Source organism: Orussus abietinus, unplaced genomic scaffold, assembly GCF_000612105.2.
Source record: "Orussus abietinus isolate OABI.00-Male unplaced genomic scaffold, Oabi_2.0 scaffold387, whole genome shotgun sequence".
Lineage (NCBI taxonomy): Eukaryota > Metazoa > Arthropoda > Insecta > Hymenoptera > Orussidae > Orussus > Orussus abietinus.
This window is the reverse complement of record NW_019394530.1, coordinates 46,198-73,997: the sequence shown is the minus strand read 5'-3', so window position 1 is coordinate 73,997 and position 27,800 is coordinate 46,198. Positions and strand designations below refer to the sequence as shown.

At 37.9% G+C, this 27,800-nt stretch overlaps 1 protein-coding gene across 7 annotated transcripts in view; it reads left to right on the top strand.

Annotated features, from left to right (window-relative positions):
• Nucleotides 1-15,329: 15,329 nt before the first annotated feature.
• Nucleotides 15,330-27,800, top strand: part of LOC105702682 (protein hu-li tai shao) — a 44,743-nt gene continuing 32,272 nt past the window's right edge. For 5 of the 7 annotated variants that reach the window (XM_023432641.1, XM_023432637.1, XM_023432640.1 and 2 more), the window contains exons 1-7: nucleotides 18,941-19,156; nucleotides 21,568-21,702; nucleotides 22,164-22,350; nucleotides 23,657-24,039; nucleotides 24,581-25,027; nucleotides 25,804-25,940; nucleotides 26,457-26,574. In XM_023432641.1, the coding sequence (XP_023288409.1) occupies nucleotides 19,058-19,156; nucleotides 21,568-21,702; nucleotides 22,164-22,350; nucleotides 23,657-24,039; nucleotides 24,581-25,027; nucleotides 25,804-25,940; nucleotides 26,457-26,574 (1,506 nt within the window). In that variant the 5' untranslated portion in view covers nucleotides 18,941-19,057. Of the gene's footprint in view, nucleotides 16,512-18,876; nucleotides 19,157-21,567; nucleotides 21,703-22,163; nucleotides 22,351-23,656; nucleotides 24,040-24,580; nucleotides 25,028-25,803; nucleotides 25,941-26,456; nucleotides 26,575-27,800 lie in introns of those variants that run through there. The other 2 variants (XM_012430414.2, XM_023432636.1) reach the window with 2 other exon arrangements.

Sequence of the window (27,800 nt, the reverse complement as noted above, 5' to 3'; positions counted from 1 at the left end):
GCATTCCTCGTTACTCTTTCACAGTGATTGTTTCGTTTCCCTAGTTTTCCGATTTCTCTTAATTCGGCGAAAATCGGTGAATAACGGCGAGGCCTTCGGCCGTTTGGATGAGAAAAAGGAGGCAAGTTCGTGTAGGCACTGTTAACGCGTGCACTTAGCGCGGCCACCGAAGCGTTGCAAGTAACCTCAATTATTCGTCGGGAGTGTAAGTGCGATCTCGCCTCCGATGATGTTCCCGCGACTTTCAATTACTCGCGTGCTGTTTTGCGGTCAGCGTTTGCGATTCGCTCGATTTGCGCGCTTCTTCTCAATTCGATACGAACCACTTATTCTACGTGATTAAGATCGAGGGGTTTGAAGCGTCGCTTTAGTCGATAGGGTTGCTTTCGGTAAAAAGTGCCTCGCAGGTACTCGTTGAATCCGTAGACTTCAATATTCCAATTAACTACCCTGTTAAAAGTATTTAAAAAAAAGACTAAAAAACCTATTGGTTATAACAGGGGCTGGCGGGTTTAATTTCGAGCACTAGCCTCCCTCGAGTATCGAGCGATACAGGTCATACGAGTTCCGATCTAACTGACCTAAACGCGACGCAAGTGCGTGCGTGGGCCGGCGCGAAGCCCTGTTATCTTGCGAACGTGCTAAACCGGAAGTGACGTTCGCCCGCAATTAACCGGACTTCCTCCCTCGCGCTCGGGACACGCTCTAGCGAATAGCCGCACAAAGGGCGCGAGCGAAACGCGTGCGATTGGCTTCCTCAAACTTTTCAGAGCTGACCGACACCCGCCACGTGACGTCACCGATAATCGATTGATCGGCCTTCGAGTTGGCCCGAAATGAACGGCCAAGTATCGAAATGGTTAATCCTAGCATCCTTATGAATTTTTGGTTTAGCATTGAATTTTTCTTTTTCCCCCTTTAAAGTCGCATCAACTGCTTTGGTTATTATCGACGCACCGTTGAGTTAAATAGATTGTGCAGGTGAGTAAATCAAGGTGGTCAGGTTTTACGATTCACGTAGGAGGTTAATGTATTTTAGGTATCGGAATGGTTAATTCTAGCATCCTTATGAGAATCAGGTCCCAGCTCATATTTTTATTTAACCCTTTGCGATGATCGTATGGGAAATTTCGAGTCTGTCTCGAATTAGGATCGCAAAGGGTTTTAAAAAAAATGGAAAGGTCGAAGGACCAATGGAGAATTTTATGAGCGCAATGTTGGAAATTATGAATAAAAAAAAGCACTACGTATGAAGTAAACACCAATACATGTCTTTCATAATCAAGGAAAAAAGCGACGTGCATGAAGTTAAATGTTAATGCATATCTTTTTTAAAAAAGGACTAATGTACATCCTTCTTAACAAGGATATTATAAATAGGAAGAAAATTGAGCGAGGGAAATCCCACGTGGTGTTGTAAGAAAATATGGATATTTTTGTTATGGAACAATTTAACTATCCTGGAACATCTTTTTTTTTTTCTTTTTTGATATCCTGTAATTGCAACCTGAGAGGATGCACGTACACGCACGTGTCTGCGTAAAACCTGCCGAGTCTCGACTTTCTCCCTTCGCGTTGTCAAAGACGAGTGTCACTTATGTCATCCCCACTCGAGTCATTGTGCGCCATTGTCAAAGAGCTTTGAAAACTCGACATTCCATGCTCTCCTCTAATCTTGGGTTTTCTCCCAGAGAAGAGGGACAGTCATTTCCCATCCTAAAGAATTGCTTTTTTTTTTTTTCAATTCAGCTTGGGATTATATTGCGTCAAAGTTGTGCAATGTTAAAAGAAAAAAGTTGTGTAAATTAATTTGCCTTTTTTTCAGACTCATGCTATTGAAATTAGCTACTAAATAATAAAAAATGAGCAGCTGAATAGTTTATTAAAACGTTTGGAGTTACTTTCATTTTAATTTCACGTTTCTATGTCTAACGAATTCGTTTCTGTCTTTAAGAAATATTTCGGACGGATTTCGCTCTTTTTTCTTTATTATTAACAAAAAGTATACCGTAAATACATTTTTTTCTATAAAATTCGAGCAGTTTATTTTTAACGTTGTTATTTGTATAAAAATACATTGTTCGTCAAAAAATAAAAAATCCTAAAAATAAAACTCGGGCTAATTGGAGACTATTATGTATCGTTTAGGGTAGCATAGGGAGAGGGTGATTCAATTTTCGTTTAAAAAATACTTTCAATTATCGAGATTGGATCGAAATCTTCTTTTATTATACAAAACGAGATGTGTGGTTATCACATATGCGCAACTTCAACTTTTTGGTGTATTGCCGCTTTCTTGGCGAGCAGTGTATTACACAGTACGATAGTTTTGTTTCATCCAGGATTGAGATTTAGAACAGCCTTGAAGCGTTTGCCGAGGTTCTTTGTGCTATTTGTAGAACAGCAGGGATCTGCACTTTCTCCCTAGTTTTTTCTGAATTTCAGGGCGCTGAAGTAGGAATTGGCTGATTGACATTTGTTTATTGATCGCATTGCGGATTAGTGGTGGAGTCGGGTTTTATTCTCCTGGCCCGGTATTATCGTCAAATAAGTCCAATTTATTACTATATCTTTGTAAGAAAGGAATTTAATTTATTAACTTTATGTGAAGTTAGGATCATTACGATACGGAAAAGGAACGTTCTTGTAATCCTTGAAATTTCATAACGATATGTTCATTGGTGTATCTTGTCCGATTGATCGGTGACGTCGTTGATCGACATTTGTCTTTTCTAAATCACGCAACACTCATCATCGATTTTACCGACCGTGATTAGCGCGATATTTTTATTAACAATGATCAATTAATCTCGAGTGGTATTCGCGTTGTACCGTCAAAAGTTATAATAACCCACGATAAAAATCTATCGTTTGATAAGCATTCGAAGTCGAGCGAGAAACTCTAATCACCCAAATTGGATAAGGGTTAATTCGAACCGGTCCTTAAGATGAACATTTCAATTAAAATCCATAATCAAGGATTAACGCGCGATTAGAGTTAATCGTCGGTTAGTCTAACTTGCGACGGTTCACGCGAACGTCGCTAATCCGAGGTCAACTAATCCAGAAATTTCGCGACAATGGCGCTCGATGAAACCCTTAGGCTCTAAATTGCTTCTTTATGTCTCTCTCTTCCATTCCTAATCCCCGAAATGCCGTTTCTCTTCGGCTTCTTTCTCGCCTTTCAACCATTTCGCAGACGCGTGTCTACTTTTTCACAGGTCTGATACCGCAGACGGGGGAATGCAAATCCCTCTTCGGTTGGTTCCGGGGCCCGATTAAACCCCTCGTAGATTCGGTTTCGGGGGTGCAGACGAGTCGAGTGGGTCGGGGAAGCGAAGAGAAGCGAAGAGAGCAGAGTCTCGTCTCGGCGCATTAGGGTCGGCGACCGCCCCTAATGTGGCTTCTCGATGTCTCTCACTTGCGTATCCGCCACAACCCCACCTCGGCCATTCCTCGTTTCCCATTCTTCTCCGTTTGCCGTTATTCAATATCCATTCGCGCTGCGGAATGGTGACGCGCGTGCACTTGGCCGGATTCCGAGTTCGGGCTCTCGGTGGGAGTGCTTTCTTCTCCTGATCGAGTTCCCATCGGTAATCAGGGAGGATATTCTCTCGATGATATCGCAACCATGTATATAGGCGACGCAAGAGAGGTTGTCCTACCATCTTAGGGATTGTGCGAAAAATTCGAAATTAGGTTCTTCTCGGAGCAATTAATTGGCGATTAATTCCCATGTGAAGAAATAGTTCCATTCTCCCATTTTTTACGTGGTCATACTGGGGCGACATAAGAGGGGTTGGCCTACCACCTTAGGGATTGTGCAAAAAATTCGAAACTAGGTTCTTCTCGGAGCAATTAATTAGCAATTAATTCCCACTTGAAGAAAATAATTCGATTCTTCCATTTTTTACGTGGTCATACTGGGGCGACATAAGAGGGGTTGGCCTACCACCTTAGGGATTGTGCAAAAAATTCGAAATTAGGTTCTTCTCGGAGCAATTAATTAGAAATTAACTCCCATGCGAAGAAATAGTTCGATTCTGCCATGTTTTTCATGTTTCTGTCCTGCGATCAGCAGTAGGGGTGGCGATTCACCCCTTTAGGGGTGAGTAAAAAAATTGAAATTTGGTTCTTCTGCGAGCAATTAATTAGCAATAAATTCTGGTATATAATTAATTGATGAACATTTACTTAATAATGTGTTTCACTTCACCTTAAGGTGAAATGAAACACGTCGAGGAATTTGATCGACGACGATAAAGAAGATTTTTCTAAATACCTACATTGCCGGCCTTCGTTTTTATATCAACAGCTGTGTCGAATTATATTGGTAATAATTTATAGGGTATAAGTGTCAACAATTAAATCGTAATTTTATTAAAAAATGTATGACAGAATGGCGGAATTTATGTCGTATAATAATCGTATATGAAAATACTATTAGAGGGTAAATGTAAAAACATCTTGATTTTTGTTAGCCGCAATATAGCACGATTAAACCGAATATCTCGATGATTGTAAAATTTCCAAAGGCGGGTCGTTAACTTAAAGAGACACAAAAATGGGGAGAGACAAGTTAGTTCTTATTTGCATTCTTGGATGACAGTTTAATTCATGAGTACATATCAGGGTCTAAAGATAGCAGCCCGGAGAAAGCCGATTGGTTACCCTATCACTGGTGGTTGGGATGCGCGCGCGTTCAGAAATAGCTGTGCTCGCTTAGATAATGTTGCAGAGATACCACGACGATGCTCCGGAGAAATGTTCAACTTGCAATCGCGAAAACACGAATCCAAAACACCAATTGAAGGGTTGTTCGCAATCTCCAACAGTCTCATCGTTGAAATTGTCGATATCGTGATTAGGTCATGATATGAGCCTTGAAACATATAATTCGTTCCATAATTCTTTTGCTTTAAAAATATATAAAGAACTTTTAAAACACCATTCATATGTTTACTTTAAAAGTAAGTCGTTTTAATTTGTGTAATCGGAAATCAATGCACGTGACACGTGTCTTTGTCTGCTGTGAATGTTTCTAATATTTCTTGTATGTACATACAATTTTCGCCCGATATTTTATTTATAAATAATTTTAAGTTTTTTGATTATTTTTCATTGTTTTGTTTTACCATTTACTCAGGCCGTTAAGACCACCGGTCTTAATTTTAGTGCAAATCTATTTGGTATGAAGTTAAGTATCCGTTCTTCGTGTATTTTCCTTTTCCGCTTTCAACATTATCCCCTAATTACCCTACTCGCCAAAAAATTGTTATATTAAACAATGCTGAAAGATGAAACTCGTATAAATTGGAGATTAGTATAGGTATCATTTAGGATAATACAAAGAAATGGTTTTTCAATTTTGCTTTAAGTAATACCCGTAATTACCGAGAAGTGGCCGTAGTTTCTTTTCAATGTGCAAAACGATACATGTGAATATTAGATATGCGCAACTTTGATTTTTAAATCATGTCGGTTTTCTGACAAGCATTTTATAATATCTCTTATCGGCATAGTAAACCTATCCCCTGAAAGTATATGTCTCGTCCTAAATCTGAATTTGAAGCATTAAGAGCAACCATAACCCCTGCCTTAATTAACCCTTTGGCTACTAAGAGCGCCTAAAGGCGCCCGACGTTTGGTCCAATATTGCCTGCACGGTCAGACGAATTTCGCCCATATGTCGGAATAGCTCCGTGTTCAAAGGATCAAGATTAATAACATCACTTATTCCTGCTTCCTTAAAAAATGCTTATACCATTCCGCCTTATGTTAATAATACAATTAATAAGTAAATTAAATTGTGACGTACTTCAACACATTTGGAATAAAGTTTAATTAAACTTGTCCTTATAATCCTTCTCAGTGATCCGATTTTCGAGTTCAAAGTTCCTCCTTTTCGAGGAGACTAGTTTCGTGACTAAATATAGGTATGCACCCCATCCTGCCGTAGTTTTGTTCTCTCGCCTTGTTGAAAGTGTTCGTCCCAGACTGCGGGTAAAATTCGGAGGGTGGAGGGCGGCCATGGGAAGGAGTGGAGCTAAAAGAGGATGTCTACAAAGGGTTGACTGAGCAAACCCAGAAGGGTTTCGTCATATTTGTAGTGAACTCGTGTTGTGTGACGTTATTTATTTACCTTGTCACGTGCCGGAATCGTCGAGCCGTCGTTTATGACTTCGACTCCGAAATTATCCTCATTTTTGGTTTGCACTCTAATTCGTCGCTGCTCTAATATCTTTCAGAGATAACATCATTACCCAAACATTTTGCTATGTAATTGCCGACGTGGATCATCTTAAAAAGATTATACTAAACCAGTGGTTTCACAGCTTATTCGTAAAATATGTTTACGATTCATATATTCTTTACATCAATTGCTACCGAGACATCCGAAGGGGAATTATTTTAAGGAGGTGTAACCCAATTTTCTTTTTCAAGCTAAGAAAAAAAGGTGATAACCTGAGACTTTCAAACATTAAACTTCCCATGTTATCCTATTATTTGTTTACAAATTTACTATTTAGATACATATTTTATGAATTAAAATGTTTATAAATTTGCGACTTATAAACAAACTCCTTGGTTACGAGGCTTTGCGGTACAGTGATCAGGGGCTACATTTTTACCGGACAAATCAAACAAGACTAGGAAATTATCGATGCACAGGTATGTGATTTCGAAGTCACATAGCGTTATGGAGGGTTAAGTATCTTTGGGTAGAACTATGGAGAGGGAGCAATTGAATTTAACGAGACAAAGAAAGGAGTAATCGATTATTCTCGTGGCTAATTAATCCTACAATTAGTCGTGCCTTCTCAATAAACGGTTCCGATAAATGCTCATGTTCGTTGGCCTCCGTAGTGGGCGAATCCATCGCAAATTAGCCAGAAGATGGATGAGCTCGGCCAGACGTATTAGCTGGATAATCGTCCACTTCTGCGAACCTAGTTCTCTTCTTCCATCTGTCTACCACAGAATACCGCAGTAACCGTGGAACGTATTCACATTACCAATCGCGTGACATAATTTGAATGTTGAAGCGCGACTGCATATCCCCATTGTATAACGCGAAAAAAAAAAACGTTCCAATTTCCATTCTTTCGATTTCTGACAGGATATTTCGTTTCACGGATTCATACATCTTTTTCCGAACTCGTTGAAACTGCCGTCTAAAAAAGTCATGAAACCAAGAGGACTAAACATCTTGGACAAATATTTTTCTCCTGGATATTTTATTTCAATCATACGTGGTTTTCATGAAAACTTCCGCGCGGGCTTTAAGGCGATACGAAAGTGACGATTTCGTATATGAAACTATTCTCCGACCTGGGTACACCGAATGGTTTGAAATTTGACAACCTTATATGCAGGCCCTTAAGAAGGCCCTGACACTCATGAATTCTCTCTTTTTTATTTATTTATTTATACACGTATTTGTTTTAAAACTTGAATGTATACAAGCCTGTATGAAAAAAAAGAAAAAAAAAAAACGCTCTTTCTACATCTACAGATTATGCTTCAGCGCACAGAACGGGAATTATCAGGTCGTGGCTTATATGTATAATCTCAACCAATGGGAACAAATTACAATAGTTATTAATTCACATTCATTTAACGTAATCTTTTAAATGAGTCTATTTGAATAATTTAAATAAAAAAAAATCATTATTTTCATCAACTCTGCCCAGTTCGGAGAAAAGTTTCATAAACGACCGACTCCACGGATGCCATTTGCATATCATCTTACGAGTCACGGAGAGATGATCACGGCGTCGCCATCTGTTTGATGAGGCATTGCTTATCGAGCATCAAACACTCATATCTTTCTGGGCTTCTAGGGAGGCTTCCGAATTCATTGGTCGTGCGCGCGCAGAATGCGCCTACATTCTGCGCATGCATTTTTCCCATACACTCTGCGCATCAATTCTGCGCATACACTCTGCGCAGAGGATGCACGTGCTACGGGTGGCACTTCCTTCTCAGCCTCGGACGCGAACGCACGCGTTGGCTTCACCCTCGAGTTTCGAGGAGCGACACGGCACTACGATTTATTGCTAGACCGAATGAACAGTCGAGGTATGCGTTTTAAGGTGATGAGAAAGTGGCGTCGAAGAGGTTTTGTTTATAAAACTTTTCTCCCAACTCGGTTTACCGAATAGTTTGAAACGTTATAACGTGAATAGGGAGACTATAAGGAAGGTCCTGAAACTCATGAAATTTCAATTCTTTTCAAATTTGTATATAGGTATTTTGGAAATAGTTTATAAAAAATGAAATTTCGCGAGTTTCAGGACCTACCTTAGGGTCTCCATATTCACGTTTTAAAGTATGAAACTTCAATTGTTAATTATAATATTAAAGTATGAAATTTCAATTCTTTTCAAATTTGTGTATAGGTATTTTAAAAATAGTTTATAAAAAATGAAATTTCGCGAGTTTCAGGACCTATCTTAGGGTCTCCATATTCACGTTTTATGGTATGAAACGATTTGAGACACCCAGTTCTATGAAAAGTTTTATGAACGATTGAGCTTTCGGATGCCACTTTCACATCCCCTTAAGCGTGGCAAATTAATCCGGTCCCTTCTTCTTCCGTAGGCACTGTCTCGTGGGTCAAGCCGAAGCAACAACCGCGTTGTTTCCTCGGTTCTCGAAGTATAAAACCGACGTATGACGTGGCCGTTTCGGTTGCGTAAGGTGACGCTTCAACGGGTCGTGGGATCGCTTAAACCTGATTAGTACCCATCCTCCCACCTCCATTGTTCGAGGCTTAACAGCCAGGAAAGTCGACGATTAAAGAGCGAATCTTGAGATTTCATCGGCGTAATGATCGTAGGGTAGGGAAACGGCGTAATCGGTTGATTTCCAGGCGTAATTTCATTGTTACTTTCGGGTTCTTTTCGAAGACATAAAGGGGTAGTTTCGCGGGAAAAAACGCAAATTGTATTCCGCAGACATTACAATTACGGTAATACGATAAAAGTTAACATTTGACTCCAGGATGTGTGAACAATATTTAAGTAACCGATTTTATTCTCGAATTCGTTCTTCGTTTACAAGGGTCTCGTAAGGCCACTAACCTTGTCATAAGTTACCAAATTTATCCATCTATTTTTGCCCCCTATTTTACTAAATCCAAAAAGTAGAGTTATCCTTGATTCGTGGCGTTTCAGACAGTTTAGTCCAATACCCTTAAAAAAAGGTGTATTCGAATCAACTGATTTTCAGGGGATTTCACTTCACCTCCGTCTTGAATAGCTCGCAGGCCATGAAGATCCATTTATCTGTTGTAAAAAATAATTTCAGGGCATTTGGTAATATTTCTGTTCTCTCCAGTGATATGCCACGTAGCCTCTTTGTTCACTAGCCCCTTCAATCGTATTAAGAAGTTCGCTCCGTTTTGAATGGCTTGCAGGCCACGGAGATCCGTTCATACGTAGTCACCCATTCCCTGGTATTCAAGATTCATGGAGAGTTGGCATTCGAGAGGGGTGCCATAATGCGGAGGTCCCACCCTCTGTTCAAACAAGAGGACTTCGAATGCCTTCGAGGGAGCAAACTGGGCGCGAACGGTTCGCCGTTCACCGACCGATACTCCCGATCCTTAAGATCCTTTCAGCTCTAATGATCCCGGGGTCCTTATCCCTAATTTCTCCGGTTGCTTTCTACAAATTATACCGCTGACGTCATCGACCCTCGACTTTGCTCCCGACGGTCAAAGATCGTTCGCACTCTCGATAGGGCACTCGTGCATATGCTGCTCACCCAGACGGTTCGTTCTCTTTGATATCGAACCTTCGACCGGAAATTCATCGCTTCGCTTGTCGCCTAATGGCTCTCTTTTCTTTTCTTTTTCGAGGAGCTTGAGCCAGAGACGTATCTCGGGCGGTTCTTCGGATATCCGCCATTCGCCCTACATGAAACGTATTTAGCTGTTTCGATCTTCGTTCTTCCATTAACTCGAGGGCAGATTTTTCATTGCAGGGAATTTTGCTAATTGCGTGATTGTAAATAAAACTGCCAGGAGATGGAAAAATTGGAAGACAAAATGTTTCGCCGATTGTTCTAAGTTGGAAAAATTGGAAAACAAAATGTTTCGCCGATTGTTCTAAGTTGGAAAAATTTGAAGACAAAATGTTTCGTCGATTGTTCTAAGTTGGAAAAATCGGAAGACAAAATGTTTCGTCAATTGTTCTAAGTTGGAAAAATTGGAAGACAAAATGTTTGGTCGATTGTTCTAGGGTTAAACAGAGAGTGTTACTAATCGAAGAGAAATGGTACAGAGGATTGGAGACCCGTCACCGCTCGTGTCCGGACAAACTGCACTTGTTTTTTTCCATCGTAACAAAAAACTGTGTATGCATTCCGAGATCGAGTCGCCATCCGAGACGATGCATTTTTGCTTACGCATGTGCACACGCATAATCAGTCGCACTCAATCGGGTATAGCGTGAAGTTGCTGCGTAGTTCTCGAACACAGGACCTCAAAGTACATTCCATGATTCATCATGAAGAAAGCGCATAAAGAAATAACTCGTCTTAACCCTTTAGCTACTAACGGTGACTATAGTCACCCAACGCCTGGCGCTCGCTAAGAAGTATTTTTTTTATTTTTAATTTATTAGATATTGCCGTATGGAATTCTTATTCTTTATGTAAGTACAAAACACCCAAAGATATTTCTATAGCGGCTTTTCATCTTGAATTAATAAGACAAATATTACGGAAATACCATAAAGACGATTGTAGACAAAGCGCTCCTTGATCTGCGGATAAACATTCTTTTTTTAGGCTTAGACCCTTCCCGGTGATTTACCCTACCGCGAAAACGAATCGAAAAAGCGGATTGAGAAAGGGTATGGTTTGTGTTAAAAATGGGGTGCAACGACAAACGCATTACCAATGTAAGATGTGTGACGTAGGACTTTGGGTATACCCGCGCCTTGTATCTTTTCATACGAAATTGCATTATTAAATTATATTTTCTAGTTGCATTATAAATAAACTTATCTTTTATCTGTTATCTAACATTCTGCACGAAGAAGAATATGAATTCGATGCATCTTTATAAGATGCTCTCTAACTTCACCTCTTCGAATTGCGTTTCATTGGACATTCGGCTGAATTTATTTATTGATGACATTTAATCGAAGACTAGTCAACAAGTATTCTAAGAAAATTAATACGGATAGTTAACAAGTTACGAATCGCCCAGCTTTGTAAAAAGGGGTCTTGTTTGTTCTTTTGCAACGCACGATGAAATGTAATTTTCGAAGAATTATGAACGGTACGACATTCATTTGCAGGAATATCGAGATAGGTTTCACTTGGAATGTTAAATGTTATTGTTGTTAATGTTAATTGTTAATGTTAAAATTTTAAAAATCACTCGAAAAGGGAAGGAAATTTGATTTTTGACGCCCATCGATGTAAAAAAAATAGAAACGTTATTGTATGCCCGTGATGTAATTTCTGACAAATTCCTTACCGCCTTCTTTTATAAAGGGTTCCTTCCCACGTTTTTAGAAGGGAGTTGTACCCTTCATAAAGCTGCGACACCTGATGCTTACCGAGCTTAATCGCGTGCACAAGGGGGCGAGTGATAAGAAGCTTACCGCGATGAGATTCATTTTAACACGAGTCTTAAAATACAAGCCATAAGAATGTTCTTGGTGTACCAGAGACTGCTAATCCATTTAAGCTCGGTTTTCACGTTACATTTCTTCCTTAGATCCCACAAGTGAATCCAACATGTCTGCAATCTACTCAAGTTATAGAAACCTCTGTACTTTTTATATCGAATCGTTTCATAAATGAGTCCAATTGCAAAAATGAATGCGTTATAATTCTAACTGAACTTATTTACGTTATAATCCGATATATCAAATGATTTCTCATTTGTACAACTCTGCTGAACTAATTGAACGCACATGCAATGACTCGTATTCCCCCCCCCTTTTTTTTTATAGAAATGTTAACTTATCTTCGTAAGCCGACATTCAATTTCTATTATACAATGTTATGTAATAACGAGGTCGACGATAAGTACCTCCTAACTGATACAAAAAAAAATGTAACACCTAATAGTCAAAGTTATCCATACCCGATAACCACATTTAGCATAATGGCGGGAAACTACGGTCATATCGGTAATTATAGGTATTTTTAAACTGAAATTGAATCGCTATCTCTGTACATTATACTAATCGATATATGTTAGTCTCTGATTTGCACGATTTTCATTTTTTGGCAGTCGCGAATTTTTGCCGATTTTTAGGCTGTGGGATGGAAACTCATTAATTAATTCAGGTGTTAAGTAATTTAATTGGGTAAATACAAGGTATCAGTATTCAAGTAGAACGTTTCGTCGTGCTCTTGGATGTTATTTATGCGTTCGCGTAATCTGGGTTAGAATAGACGAAGGTGAGTAATCTCTGCCAAGGACAACGACCATGCGTGTAACGAGCTTCCATTAAAGCGCGTTATTATAGAACAGGTGATTTGGCAGTGATGGGCCCAACTTATTGTTCTCAAATGTAACGACCTTTTCACTCGCAATAGACATACGTAAGCCCGGAAGTTGCAATTTTAACGACGATTTACCGAGTGCTTACGCAAAACTTTTTGCATTGCCATTAAGAACGTGTTAGTTATAAATCTTATAGAATTCTGAGCGAATACAAAATAAAATACACTGGTAGCCATTCAAATCGCTGCATTAAAAATTAAAAGTAAGGATCATAGATTATAGATTTAGTTGTTACAATTGAAATTAGGACAAGAGTAAAATTCTGTTTCTCGTTAGAATACTTGAACTTTCGATTACTTGTTACTCTGACTTTATACACTTTTTTTTTTTTTTACAAAATTTGCTACCTTTATCTTCACTGTTTCTGGGATTACAATTTTAACCGTCTTCAGGGTGAATTTCCGAAATTTTGAGTGTTGAATAAAATATAGAGAAAAAAAATAATGTAGTCCAGGTTATAGGTAATCCTGAAATACGAGTACATTTAGTTGTTTATTTATTCTTTAAGCTTTCATTATTTTTTAGTGCAGATGATACCTTCATGTTCTTCAAGATAGATTCTTTTTTGTTTCTCAAAAATTGACGCAATGTCAAAATCAAATACTTTATTGACTGACATTTGTTTCTAAAAACTTTTCGTACTTGCGTGCAGCGGAAGGAAAATTATTAAGCGTTTTGGTCTGCTCAAAATACATCGCTCTGACTAATTGCATAACGTTTTTATAAACACTTGTAATGTAAGCAAACGTTAGCAATCGGCAATTAAACCGTCGACGATGTCAATTGATGATGTCGATGTTATCTGCCCGTGAAATGATAATGAGCGATGAATATATCGATATTGTCAGCTTCTCATATTCGTATTGTCTCCACGTAATTATCACGATTGCGTCGATCCTTAACGAACTCCAGATAATGAGACGTCACGCGGCTGCGAGATAATTTAAAGACTTATGCAAATTGATGTCAATGCAATACGGAACCGCAAACCACTTACAGGTCTTGTTAGAGCCTTTTTCGCGAATTTCGAAAGCCAACTTTCGATCGATCGAGGTCGTAAATGTCTGAAATACGAAGGACGCTAGTTACGACTATTATTGTTCTTCAAAACAAAAATCAGCACTAGCACCGACTGTGAAATTGCGATTCGACTAAAACTGCATTTGCATGTAAAGTTTCATTGCATTTGATATAATGAGTAATATGATGAATTTATCTGATATTTTGTATGGTATCCATTTAAACTACAATAACGTAAACTTAATTTCTTAACAAGAAAGAGTACGTTAATTTTTATAGTCATCGACACAAGTGTTTTAGTATTGCTGTTACAGATATATTATTATTTCAAGTGGTTGGGACATACATAGGAATTGTGGATATTCATTTCGAGCGAGTTGATGAAGATGTCAACATTCGCACTTCTATTTGCTTTCCGTATCTTGAAGAATGATAAAGTTACTTCGTGTAAATATGCAACGGGAAGTTAATATTGTGGACTGTAATTTATGAGGGACGTAGTATACATTTTCTATTTTAGACTGCAAGTAGTAATAAAGTGAATCAAGAAGATTGATATATTAGTTTCTGATGCCGTGTGTTATCCTGGATGATGTTGTCATGTTTATTTGTAATAAAAGTCGCGGTACTATTTATATACTCTGTTTGCTGAATGAAAATGCCAATTCAAAAATTCATCTCAGGAAAGGAGACACAACATTGATAATGTATAATAACACAGAAGCTGCGATAACGGTAATAAACCAATTATAACGTGATAAGAATCGAGGTCGTTTTATTACAAACATACTCTAGAATGTCCGGAATAATAAGTAACGGAATTTTTTCTTTCGGACCCGAAGCAAGCTTTTGCAATTCTGATAAATATGTCTTGCGAAGTAAAATTGATACATAATGAACAAATTTCACTATGACACATGGACAAAATTGCGTCTTTAAAAAAAAAAATACAGTTCACCTTAGACAACGGTCATAAATCGGGTGTCGAAGAACTCGCAGTAGTACCTGAACTGATTATTGACAAAATTTCACATAGAAACTTCCTCTTTGTTTTTTTTTTCTGCGGTGATAATTTATCATATTATTAACAATTGAAGTTGCCCAATCTCGGGTGCGGTGCCTGGCATTACTCGACCTTCATTTTACATTATATTTAAACTTTATTTTATTCTCACAATCAGTTCACGAGATAAATAATTTACTAAATACCGACTATAATTTCTTTCTTAAAAAAATTATATTCTATAATAAATATTAACCAATATATAATAGACCAATAAATAATAATATTTTTTAACCAATCCACCTGGAAAAGCTTTCCCTCAACGAGAAATGAAAAATATAATTTTCTCAATTAAAAAAAAAAAATTAAGGGGTGAGCCACCCCTCAGGCCTTACTTTGGATGGTGGTTTCACCCCCTTAAAGTGTTTAATGGCAGATAAAAAAAAAACACGTCGCTTAGTTTTTAGTCTACTATAACATGTTATAAAAGACATCAAATCGGAGAGATTAACCTGGGATACCTTCCTTGTTACTCTTATCGACTTCCTTTACCGAGCCCTATTTACCGCTAGGTTAAAAAATGGGAACGATCTCTTAGGTATTGACCGCGGCGGTCGGTAGGGACGAGCTCTCTCGTACCGGTTAGCATTTGGCAGAGGAAACCAGCACGTACCGGCGCGATCCTTCTGCGCCTGCCGGGTGAACCGGTTACGTCATGCCCCGGCCAAAGTGGCGGAGCCTCTCTTATCGGTTTGCCAGTCTTTCGAAGGACTTCAAAAGCTTAACAGCCGGCTTTGCGACAGGGTGTCGGATGCTCGTCGAGCGCGTCGAACGCGATCGAGGAGAATCAGTCGGGCGTGTGCGGAAGGAACGACCCGACCTCGTTCACGCGTCCGTCGTTACACCCTCTTCTGTGTTCTGTGGTCCTTGGATCGTTCCGTCGCCGATATCATCGCAAAAGTAGTCCCGAGTCGTCATATAATCGCCGATTTAGTGTAACATTGCGTCAAAACCGGGAAGAAAAGCAAACACGCGCCTGCGAGGGACCTATTAAACCACAATGTTAAAATTTACGAGTACCATAGAGTAGACGAGTACGTTATGATGTATGTCATTCGTGATTACCCACTGGTAATGGATTTATCGGCAATAAGAAAGAAGTTGTACTAGCTGGGTGTACCAGTTCCGAGCTACGCCCTTTTCATTTTGGATATTTAGTAAGGGCAAAGAATTCAGAAGTTTTATAGAACTTCAGATCCCATGTCAGCGCTTGGTGCTTTAAAAGTTGGATAATTAACCAGGAGTGGGTGTAAAAAAGAGATTGCATGTGTTAGCCAACGGTGTCTTATATACGAGAGGAAGAGAGATGCTTATAAAAAGGCGAGTACTGGGTGTAAGATAAAGAAAGAACGCAATCCGCTATAAATCGCCGTAAGATTGAGAGAGATGGAGAGATGACTGCAGCGCCGCCATCTATTGGCTAACGTACTATTTATCGAGCAGCAAACGTGCGTATCCTCCTGGGCTTCTATGGAGACTTCTGAATTCTTTGGGACCATAGAGTAGAGTACGATATGATGTATGTCATTCGTGATTACCCACTGGTAATGGATTTATCGGCAATGAGAATGAAGTAGTACTAGTTTGGTGTACCAGTTTGTTCCGAGCCACGGACTTTTCATTTTTTATATTTAGTAAGAAGGATGCTCGAAATCCAGTTGTGCACAATTCGTAAAGGCGTTGGTGCTCGAAATACGTAATTGTCTGAAAATAGAATAAACCTCCGGTTTAAAAGTGGAAGTTACGATGGTTAATGGCTGTGAAGTGGAGAAAATGCGTGCCGTTAAGGCGTCGGTTATTGCCCATGTTCGTGTTTTATTTTTGCGTTTTGTAACCTTAAGAGGGGAGTATGACGTTACCGTATGGTAATAATTAACGGGATTGCAAGTAGAGGTAATTATGTGGGTTACGGGAGAAAATTGGATATCTTGTAGAGAAGCGATTAAGTATATCGTCATAGAATGTAGGGTCGTGATATGATTTATATGTTTATCTTGGCTTAGCTTGATTGAACTGTACCAGTCTTGTATTATTTATTTTTGTATTGTTATCTTGTAGGAAAAATATAACGTTACCGTGCGATAATGATTAATGCAGCTACGTATGAACGTAATTGTGAAGTGTCACGTGACATAACTTAAATGTTTAATTTGGCTTACAGATTTAACGGCACGAGTCTTGTGTTATTTACGAACGTCTTATTTATTTTTGTATTTTGTAATCTTACGGGGAAAAGATAACGTCATCGTGCGATAATAATTAACCGCGATTGCGCGGGGACGTAATTGTGAAATGTCACGTGAGAAAATTTGTCATGTAGAGAGAAGGGATTAAATGTGGCGCTGTAGAACGAAGTGTCTTACATGATTTATATATTTATCTTGGTTTACCGACTTAACAGTGCCGGTATATTTTTTGCAGTGACTCACGTTTCTGTCTCTTCCATAGATTAGGCAATCTTTTGTAGCCAACTACTTTGTAAGGACATGTTAAATTTACGCCGAGTGGCACGTTCGGGGACGAACGTGAGGTAGGAAACTTAGGTCCCTTATCAATTATTTCTGTACCGGGAGTGAGATTAGCTTCTGTTCCTAGAGTAGATGTAATTATTTAAGAACATTCAATCGTCGTTGGAAATTAATCGCCGTGATTTCTTTTTATTATTCATCTGTGAAGTACATGTATTTTCATCTTTTGCTTCTTTTCTTTTTGTTATATAATCGAAAATATCAATTAGCAGCCCGCCAACTATCTTACGTTTCAAAAAGCACGAGAAAAAATTCTTATCGCACAACATTGTAATCATATCACGATACCGCGATAGTCTACGGTCAATATCTACCGATATCAAATTGTTAAAAAATGCCGAGCGGAAATTTTTCACAACAGCATCCGCAGCTGCGTTTGAGCCGCTCAGTGCACACATTGATTAACTCCATAAAACAAAAAGTTGAGAAATGCGATGAAGTAATGTAGATTCTTTTTTAAAATTCCTATTATAATATAACTTCAAATATATAATGTAGAATACATAAATACAGTTATAGTTTTCATCTAACGGTATATAAAATTAATAAGAAAGAATAGCCAAAAAATAATCGTCTGCATTTTATATCGACAAATGTTTTTGCAGGTATTAAATTTCCTCCCCTATTCCTGTATGCCAAACCTTTTGTTCCGTTATGCTTTTGTATATTTCGTGCCCATTTATCAGGATTACGACTTCTTTTCCTCCCAATCGATGTGTTTGTTGGGGAATTTGTACCGTTGCAATCGGATGAATCCGAGAAACACGATAAACGTCTTCTTGCCCCAGACTTTCTGCCGATAAATCGTATTGAAAAATCATCACTGCTTTCCACATCCACATTGTTATTAGTTTCACTCATCTTGATTATAACGGTATAATATTTAGTTCTTTAAAAACAATCAGGGAGTAATGTTGAAAAGACCAAAAAATATGTAGTCCGTGTAATATTGGTGAAGTATACGGTAACATTCAGCGTGAGAGATCACTGTTATACCAACTACCGTCTGCATTGCGCTTCTTTCTATCTGTTTGCTGATGCGATTTTATTACTCATATTGTTGAAAGGGGGAAAGCATCTTCGGCTGTTTCAAAAAAAAAAAAGCGTCGATGTACGGCCGCAACAGATAATCCAATAATACTATACTGCCAGGTATTCGTCTACGATTTACATTAGAGTATGGAGTTAATCAAAATGGCTTCTGAAATAAATTACTTATTATTCAATGCCCCAAAAAATTTTGCCGTTTAATGCTGTTAATCTCTATTAATCAGGAAAGATATTATAAATATAAAAAGTTATGACTATACCAAGTGCTTTGACACCTAAATTTAAGATTTTTCAAAAAGTGGAGTTAGTCGATGTGTGCACTGAACGGCTCATTTGACCATATGGGATTCGTTGATTCGAGGACGCGTAAGGAAAAGTCGCATAATATCCTGGTGATGCATCGGACCTTGGTGGTTACGCAACCGATGATAGTAATGCGTTAACAAGCAATCGAGTGTCGGCAATTCGAATTAGTACGTTTTAACGAGGCACGTAACCGGTACCAGGCGACGCCTGCCTTCGTTTTGTTTGCCTAATCAAAAGTGGGACGTTTGTTCATTGTTGCATCCCGCGGCGGGTGCAGTATGATGCGACGTACCTAAAAATAAAATAACACGAAAGGATTTCGTAAGTCTCGTTGTTAGGGCAAATCGTTTAACTATCGATTGTTAATGGACGATGATACGGCGAAGGTTACGATCCCACAGACCTTTTGAGTGTTCTCTTTGTTACAATTCGAACCAGGTGTTAAGATGACACTAACAGAATTTAACGTAAAATTCGAGGAGATGGAATCGAGACAATTGTTTCACTTTCATACGTGATTCTTTGTTTATGAATTTTTAATCGAGCCACGATAAGATGTTACATCTTACTTTGTGCGTGAATGTCCTCAACAAGGCTCTAGTGAACGTATTTATAGAGTACCCTGAGTTATCTCCAGATCCCGACAATCGTCCCGTGAGTATGAACATTAACAGGGTCTTATAGTTATTGTTAATGAGGAGGTTATTTGCGAACGGGATTAAAAGACGCCTATAGCCATTTGCTACAGATAAGAGATGCCTTTTAAGGCTAAAAGCGAAGGATGAGTATTTAGATCTCGAACGGATCTTTTTAACAGAGTCTCATTGCATGAAAACTTCCTTCTAATTCAAACATCAAGTCAATCCCTCTAGCTATTCATCCAGAATTGCATTCCATTGTCTTTTCATGCCGGTCGAACTATAGTTATGGTATTCCCTCGATTTCTACCAGGATTTTTAACCGACTCGTCTGCAGATGAATTACTCTATCTTACCATTTGGCAGCGCGCCATGTCTCGTTGTCATGGCGTCGTTTTGTGTAGTTCAGACTCCACCCAAAACCCTGAAAAGGAAAAGGGCTTTTCTAAAACAAGGTTAAGAAACAGCAACTATAGTTGTGGTATTTCCTCGATTTCTACCAGGATTTTTAACCGACTCGTCTGCAGATGAATTACTCTATCTTCCCATTTGGCAGCGCGCCATGTCTCGTTGTCATGGCGTCGTTTTGTGTAGTTCAGACTCCACCCTAAACCCTGAAAATGAAAAGGGCTTCTGTAAAACAAGGTTAAGAAACAGAGGTCGATAGCGTAGGAGAGTCTCGTTGAAAAAAAGTTGCAAGAGAAGCAAAAGTTAGATGAGCCAGGAGTTACGGAGGGGATAAAACGTTCCACGAAGAAGCTCAGGAATTCAGGATGACGTCCCTCTTTTTATCGGCAAACGCTCACCAGCTGAGTCGAAAATTATATATGCAAGCAATATTCATTTGCAGTATAATATGAGAATTTAAGATCGCACGGTGTTAATGAAACCTCTCATTTCAACTTGAAACGTTTACTTATGTCCGTTTTTTAAGGTTGAGGTCCAAAAGAGTATAATATTGACATTCGGTTAAATCTAGGAAACTTTAATTCTAATACTCACAAGAAAGACATCTCAGGTCCACTTTACCGATTTTTATGGTTCTGACAAAGGTTATGCATCGAAAAATATCAGACACGTATTTTTGTATATATCCTAATTCATGAGTATAAGAGGTGAAAATTTCCCTCAAAATTGATCGCCGAAAACCGTTTTTTTTTGTTTACACTTTCTCGTAAATGGAATTTAATGTGATATATTGTTGAAATTGCTGGTTAAAACCGAACAAATTATAATTGGCCCGGTCGAGAAATATTGTTTCATTTACGATAAAATGTTAAACTGTTTTCGAGAGACAACTTTAGGGGTGGTTTTCATTTTTTAAACGTCGTAAATTAGCATGTATAAAAACTACGTGTCTCTTATTTTTCGATATACTACATCTATCAGAATCAACAAAATCGGTACCGTGCACATGGAATATTTCGTCAATTGAACCTCGCTTCTTCCTCGAGGTCCTCTCCTTCACCCCTGACTTTAGGAATAGAGTGTTATTTAAATTATTAACATAAATTGCAACATCAAATTTTACATATCTAAGATTTAATTTTTTTCGAGCGCGATAATGCCATGAACCTATTTTTTTAGTAGGTTTTCAATGACAACAGAAATCATTACCCTGGGTCAGCGAATTTCGTTTTTTTCTCTATTTAACATCGTTTAATAGTTTAAAGATTTTCGGGTCTAGCTTGTATAAAATGTAATATTCATTATATTCTAAGATCTTTCAAGCTTTAATTAAGTTGAAACGTTTCGACGATTTGAACGTTTTATTAAGAGAGATGAACTTTGTGGTTTTTATAGTGAACTAATGAGGTTAAAATTTCCGCCGGCAAACTACATGATCAAGGGAATAAAGGATTTAGAGACTCAACTGAGATCGATCATTTCGACTCGGACTACTCGTTTGTTATTGGTTATGTCAGAGGAAATTATGGGTACAAAGATAATTGTCAGGATGCGTACACGAAATGGGATTGGCGAGGTCGTTGCACAATGGTCGCAGTTACTCACACCTAAAATCGCGTTCTTCTTTTTCAAACGGGTATAGCTAAACCCACTTTGTCCTGAATTATGTATTTCCGATCCACATTTACTGGCTAGACTTTTAATAGGCTTTTTAGGTGCAAAACAAGAAAGTCGTGGGATGATATGAAGCAAAACGCACTATATAGAGAACGGGAAAAATAACATATTAAATTGCTTTTAGATCTATGCAATTTCGCCGGTTGATAAAAAAAAGTTGCAATGTTAACAAATAACCCTTTGCCTTCGATCCTTCTTATTAATCATTGAAATGGCGGAGTCGCGGGGCAGAGGGTTAATTATTTCCATTATTTAACAAAACAATCGATTACCGAAAATGAATTTCTTAAGGTAACAAATATGTTACACTGATTCCTAATTTCCTTGAATTTTGTTTTTCAGTCGGGGGTGGACAGGCGAGACTCAAAAATGGCGGACACGAGCCAACAGGAGATCTCGGAGCCGCACACCAACGGTGTCGTAGACGGTTTGACAGAAGAAGAAAAAAGTAAAATGAGACCTGCTGATATCGATGCCGTAAGTTTTAAAAGCACCTTCGCTTAACATATACATACCTTGTCACTATTTTTTACAGAAGCTTTTTGGCTGCAAAGAATATTCGTATCAAATACAGCACCTAAGTATAATCCTCTAAAAATGAATTAGGAAAGAAATAAGATATAAGTAAAAGAAAAATATTTGGATTTTATGTTTAGAATGTTATTTCCATTCAGCTCTTGATTTACAAGATATCGTATCATCGGAAAATCGGGTACTTTTTAAAGGTACCTGAAACCCTCTAAAAAGTACCTGAAAACCTTTAGTAAAAGTACCCGAAGCGTTTTAAGGGGTACCCGAAAATCGAGTACTTTTTAAAAATGTTTCGGGTACTTTTACGGAAGGTTTTCAGGTTGTCAGTATATAGCGAGCGTTAGGCGTTGGGTGACTATAGACACCGTTAGTAGCGAAAGAGTTAATATGTATGTCATTTTCTACAGGACATGAGAGAAATGGAAAGGAGGAAGAGGGTAGAAATGATGATGAACTCGAGGCTCTTCAGGGAAGAGCTGGAACGCATCATCGAAACACAAATGAAAGATGGCGCTGGTCCCTCTGGTCTTTTGCAACAGATCTCAGACATGATGGGTGCCCAAGGAGCACGGTTTCATGCGAATATGTTCAAAAGTAAGTTAATGTAACATAACTAAAGCAAAAGAAAATAATCTATTACATTAGGCTGATTAATTAAATTCACAGTTTGCTGAAAAGTACTCCGACCAGCTGATGCTTTCTTCATTTTCGTGACATTCTGTATTCTATCTTCCTACCTTCATCAATACTTATTTTAAAACGTGATGAATATACGAAACCTTTTTGAATTCACTTCATGTCGAAAGAAAACTTAAATCTGAACGATTTTCTTTTAACTCTAATAACTGAACCTCAATTATTTTTCTTCATCTAATCTTTGCATCATTTTTGAGCACATTATTTACATATTACCTTTTTGCAATTATGTGATCTCCATTAACATTATACGTAATCCCTTGTTCTAAAGTTAGATCTTCCAAATGTTCTGCCGTTTCGGGTCGGACGATCAATGATATTCGATAATTGTACCTAGGTAATGCCTGTTATTACCGATAATACCCTTGTTTCAATCAATGAAAATTCATTGAACCCGAAAACATTGAAAAGAATATACGTTTGCCCTCTCAAGCGTTAAATTAAATCGACGCATACGTCTCGAGCGGTCACTGGTTCAATGTCAACGCCAGGGGTTAATACATTACCCTGACAATGAATAACCAATACGCGAACTCTGGAATAACTTATAATAGAAGCTATAATTACATGTAACCGTTTAACCCATTTGACGCCAATGGATGTGCATAATAAGCACGAGATCGATTTATGTACAGGAAAGTGTTTCGGTTTTGAATGGGTTAACTATACAGGAAAGCAAAATTGTTTACATTATTTCCCAATACAGATACAATTACGCGTAATGATAAATCGTAGCGATTCACCTGCGCAATTGAATGTTTATAGATCGGTTTATACGGATTTATCGTTATACGTGCAGTCGCCTTAATTACGTCTGTTGACGGACAAAGTGAAATACGACCTAAAGATCATATATTTTTTTTTAATTCTCGTTAATTAATATTCTTCCATTTCGAGGATAATGTTTTGTCGGTAAAGATTTGATGTTCATATTTGAAGTAATTCCTTGTTTAATGACCAAACGACCAAATTCTTTTTAATTATCGTTAATTGATATTCTTCTATTTTGGGGGTAATGTTTCGTAGGTGAAGATTTGATGTTAATTTTTGTAGTAATTCCTTTTTTAACGACCAAGCGATCATATTCTTTTTAATTCTCGTTAATTGATATTCTTCCATTTCGAGGATAATGTTTTGTCGGTGAAGATTTGATGTTCATTTTTGTAGTAATTCCTTTTTTAACGAGACGTTTTTGCCGTTTCAGATCCAAACTGCGTGCTGCCGATCAACGATATTCGTGGAGTCGAAAGCATGGGTTACGCCAAGGGCGAAAAGCTCCTTCGATGTAAACTCGCTGCGATATTTAGATTGCTCGATTTGTACGGATGGACTCAAGGTGTAGGGGGCCAGATTACGGCGCGACTGAACCAGGACCAGGAACACTTCCTGGTGAATCCTTACGGATTGCTTTACCACGAGGTGACGGCCTCGAGTTTGGTCAAGGTCGACATGCAAGGTGCCATCGTCGAACAGGGCACGACGAATTTCGGGGTCCACGTCACAGGCTTTCAACTTCACTCTACTATACATGCTGCCAGACCTGACATTAAGTGCATCGTTCATCTTACCACTCCGTCCGTGATAGCCGTAAGACTTGAAATTTTTGCCCTCAGTTTCTAACTGAAAGCTAATTAAAAATCTAAACATACCGACGTAGGCTTGGACGAAAAGCTGTTTCTCGCTTTAAATTTTCTGTAATTTGGAATCCACTCGGAGGATAATCTGATTTGAAACTTTCTATTTTAAAATGCTTTTTACGTTCAGTTAACGCCGTTTAACATATATTAAAGTGGTCAGTGGTTCGAATCCAGATTATTTACATTTATTTTTTATATCCGTATTTAAGAATTTCAATGGGAAAAACGTGTTTTAATGTTATTGCACTTTGTTCCCGATATCAGTAGACAGAAGTAGCTACTAATGTTCGAAACTATTACATTTAGATAATGACGGGTAAGTATCAATGATAAAGTTGAAAGAAAATTGCGCGAAAGACGTATCAAACGCTTCGGATTAATGTAATAGATACGGTTTTATTTATTTATACAGTCGTGTCCATTATTATTAAATTACTTGATATCGAGTCTGCAATATTGACAGTTTCTATAAGAGACGATTTTTTTTCTAGGTTTCTTCTCTAAAATGCGGCCTGCTTCCGCTGGGACAAGAGAGCATAGTAATAGGCGAAGTAAGCACTCATCAGTACATCGGTGGATCTTTCGAACCCGAAGAGCGAGAGAAAATCTCAAGGAATCTAGGACCGATAAACAAAGTCATGTTCCTGACGAATCGCGGCGCCATCTGTTGTGGAGAAACGGTTGAGGAGGCCTTTTATAACGTGTACAATACCATGATAGCCTGCGAAACACAGCTCAAATTGATGCCTGTCGGCTTGGAAAACTTGAACCTCATCTCCGAGGAGTCCAAAAAGGCAATATTCGAAGCGTCGAGAAAGCCGCAGATTCCTTATCACAGCTCGATTGCCGAACCATCGCCTTTGGCTGAGAAACTGGAGAAACGCTGGCGAATCGGCGGTGCCGAATTTGAGGCACTTATGCGAATGCTCGATAACGCGGTATGTCACCTTGCAAACTTTATGCAACGATTACCGGGTTAAATTAAATTCCATGTTCATGACATGCTTGTTCTCCGCTTGATGTTTGCTATCAAATTATATTTTAAATAATTCATTTTTCGTTCTATCACAATATTCAAATAGCGAAAGATTTTTTCTTCGTGGAGCAACATAAGTGGAATTGATCTATAGATACACCATAGTAGGTTATAGACGGAATTAAAGAAGTTTTGTATTTAAAATGCATTAGATTGAGGAATAAATTCTCACCGTTTTTAACGTAACTTAACGTAATTAAAACGGTGGGAACTTATTCCTCGACCTAATACATTCGTACAGGGCATGAGACCCAAGTAGGTCTTAATTTTGCGTTTGCAGTAAAAATTAGGATGCTTCAGTTTTTTTTACTTAAGAAGATTACTTACGGTTCACATGTTCGCATCTCAGAAAATAACGTGATTGGCAATTAGGATTTTTCTAATTGAAACCTCTTACCGTTCGGTTTTAAAGCGAAAAAGTAATTCTTAAGTATACGACGCTGTTTCTATTTTTAACTAACGAAGGAATCGCGTCTTTAGAAATACGACTTTTTCGGCGAAGTGCAAAAGTTAATTGATCTAGTTTTGGATTGTTCAAAATCTATTTGGAGTTTTACTGATAACTGTTATTCTTATTAATAGTAGTAGCAAACGAATTTGATTGAGAAATTTAATTTAATACTTTTGAATACGATTGCATGTATATGTATAATAATAACGTTATTTTACATTTTTTAGGGTTTCCGTACGGGTTACATATACAGACATCCATTGGTTAAGAGTGAACCACCACGACCTCGTAATGATGTTGAGGTACCACCAGCGGTATCGTCTTTGGGATATTTATTGGAAGAAGAAGAACTTTATAAGCAAGGGTAATGTTATCTAAATTTATGCTATTCCGTTTTATTTAATTTTTTAAATAATCGCACAACTTGGCGTGATCTATCTGACAAGTTATACAAATTTAGGTACATACCTTCCCACATGTTAAAAAAATAATGAACGTTTTCCTGTAACGTCAGATTATTTCACGTTTACTTCCTTATGATAAATTTATTTTAGAAACGAGATTGGCACAAAGTAGTCAATTTTTTCAGTCTGTATGATTAGTTTCAAGTGACCATTGCTAATTCATAATAACTGCATTTATGAAGTTAGGATCGTTTAATGGATGTTTTTATTTCTATTCCAGTCTTTAACCCAGACAATGTTATAATATAATTGCTAGTTAATAAACTTAGATCCGAGATTTGTCACTATTTCTACATGTTAAATTTTGCTATTCTATTAAGGTGTTTTATTTCGTCAACCAGGATCTTATCTTTTAGAAGAGATTCAAATGACTGAAAAATAATTAATCTTTCTTGGTTTTTGTTTTTTTTTTGCAGACTTTGGAAAGGTGGTCGCAAGGGTACCGACAGATCGCGTTGGTTGAACTCGCCGAATGTCTACCAAAAGGTCGAAATCCTGGAAACCGGAACTCCTGATCCCAAGAAGATCACCAAGGTAGAAGTCATTACTTTTGAGAATAAACAAGAGTAGGACATTGAATTTTAAGTACTAGATCCTCAGGCGTAGAATCTAGGAGTCCGCAGAGTGAGATACGTCGTACCCATTCCTGAGATTAGCTAATCGAAATTAGTAACGACGTTACTATCCGAGCTGTTAAGTTTCATATTTACGAAACTGGGTAATAATCGACACTGAAGTCATACGAATGAAATACATTATATCGAATCGTTCAAACCTTTTACTAGAAGACTTCGATACTTTTAACCGTGGACGCTCTCTGTGAAACTTCAATGGATGTAGTTACAGTAATATTGGTTTTTGCTTGAAAGAGTTTAAAGCCTGATCTAGATAAGATAACTGCCTAATCCCTCTGGACATATTTTGTTATTTCATAGCATAGTGTATAGTGATTACCATCGAGTATCCTTTAAAATATGCTCGTATGACTTCACTTGTTGAAAGACCGGGTACGTAATCATTGTTGCAATGCTGTGTTCGTAAAATGAATGTTGGTTAGGGCAGTATATCACTTTCGATAAGAAAGTGTTATTATAACAGGTCAGTTAATACCATGAAAAAATATTCTGATGATCTGACAGACGCGTAATTAAATGTTCCCATACGTTACACTCTGATATAATAATCTATTGAGATATCTATGTGTTTTTACTAACGATTTTAATGCGCAAAGTGACTAAAGCTATTATGTGTGCTTGCAACGAGTGTATAAATATGATATTAATGTAACAGATAAACGTGCTTAGATGAAGTTCGCGCTAAAATCGAACGCCATATAAGGCGCCAAATTAGAGAGAAAAAAAAAATGATTTATAGGCAGCATTTTACTTTAAATTTACTTGTTCATTTCCTTCGAAATATTAGTCGTTACCGTATATAATTAGAGCTTATTACATTTACAGGTTTTTCTAGCCTTTTATGTACAATTCAGTCTACTCCTTTGTAGTTGTACGGTCTCATGCACATTCCAGTTAGCATTCCAACTTCATATTGTAGCATCCCAAATACTCTATGCCACAAAAGAAATTTGTGATTTGCTGCTCTTTGAACAGATGTGCAATTACATGTGGGATGATAGATAAGCGAGGTGTCTTTAATTGCTTCCTATAATTAGGTTACACTGTGCAACTATATGTATAATGAGCTGACAAGTAGTCAGTATAAACTGTTAATTACCTGTAACTGATTCGTGATACATCGTA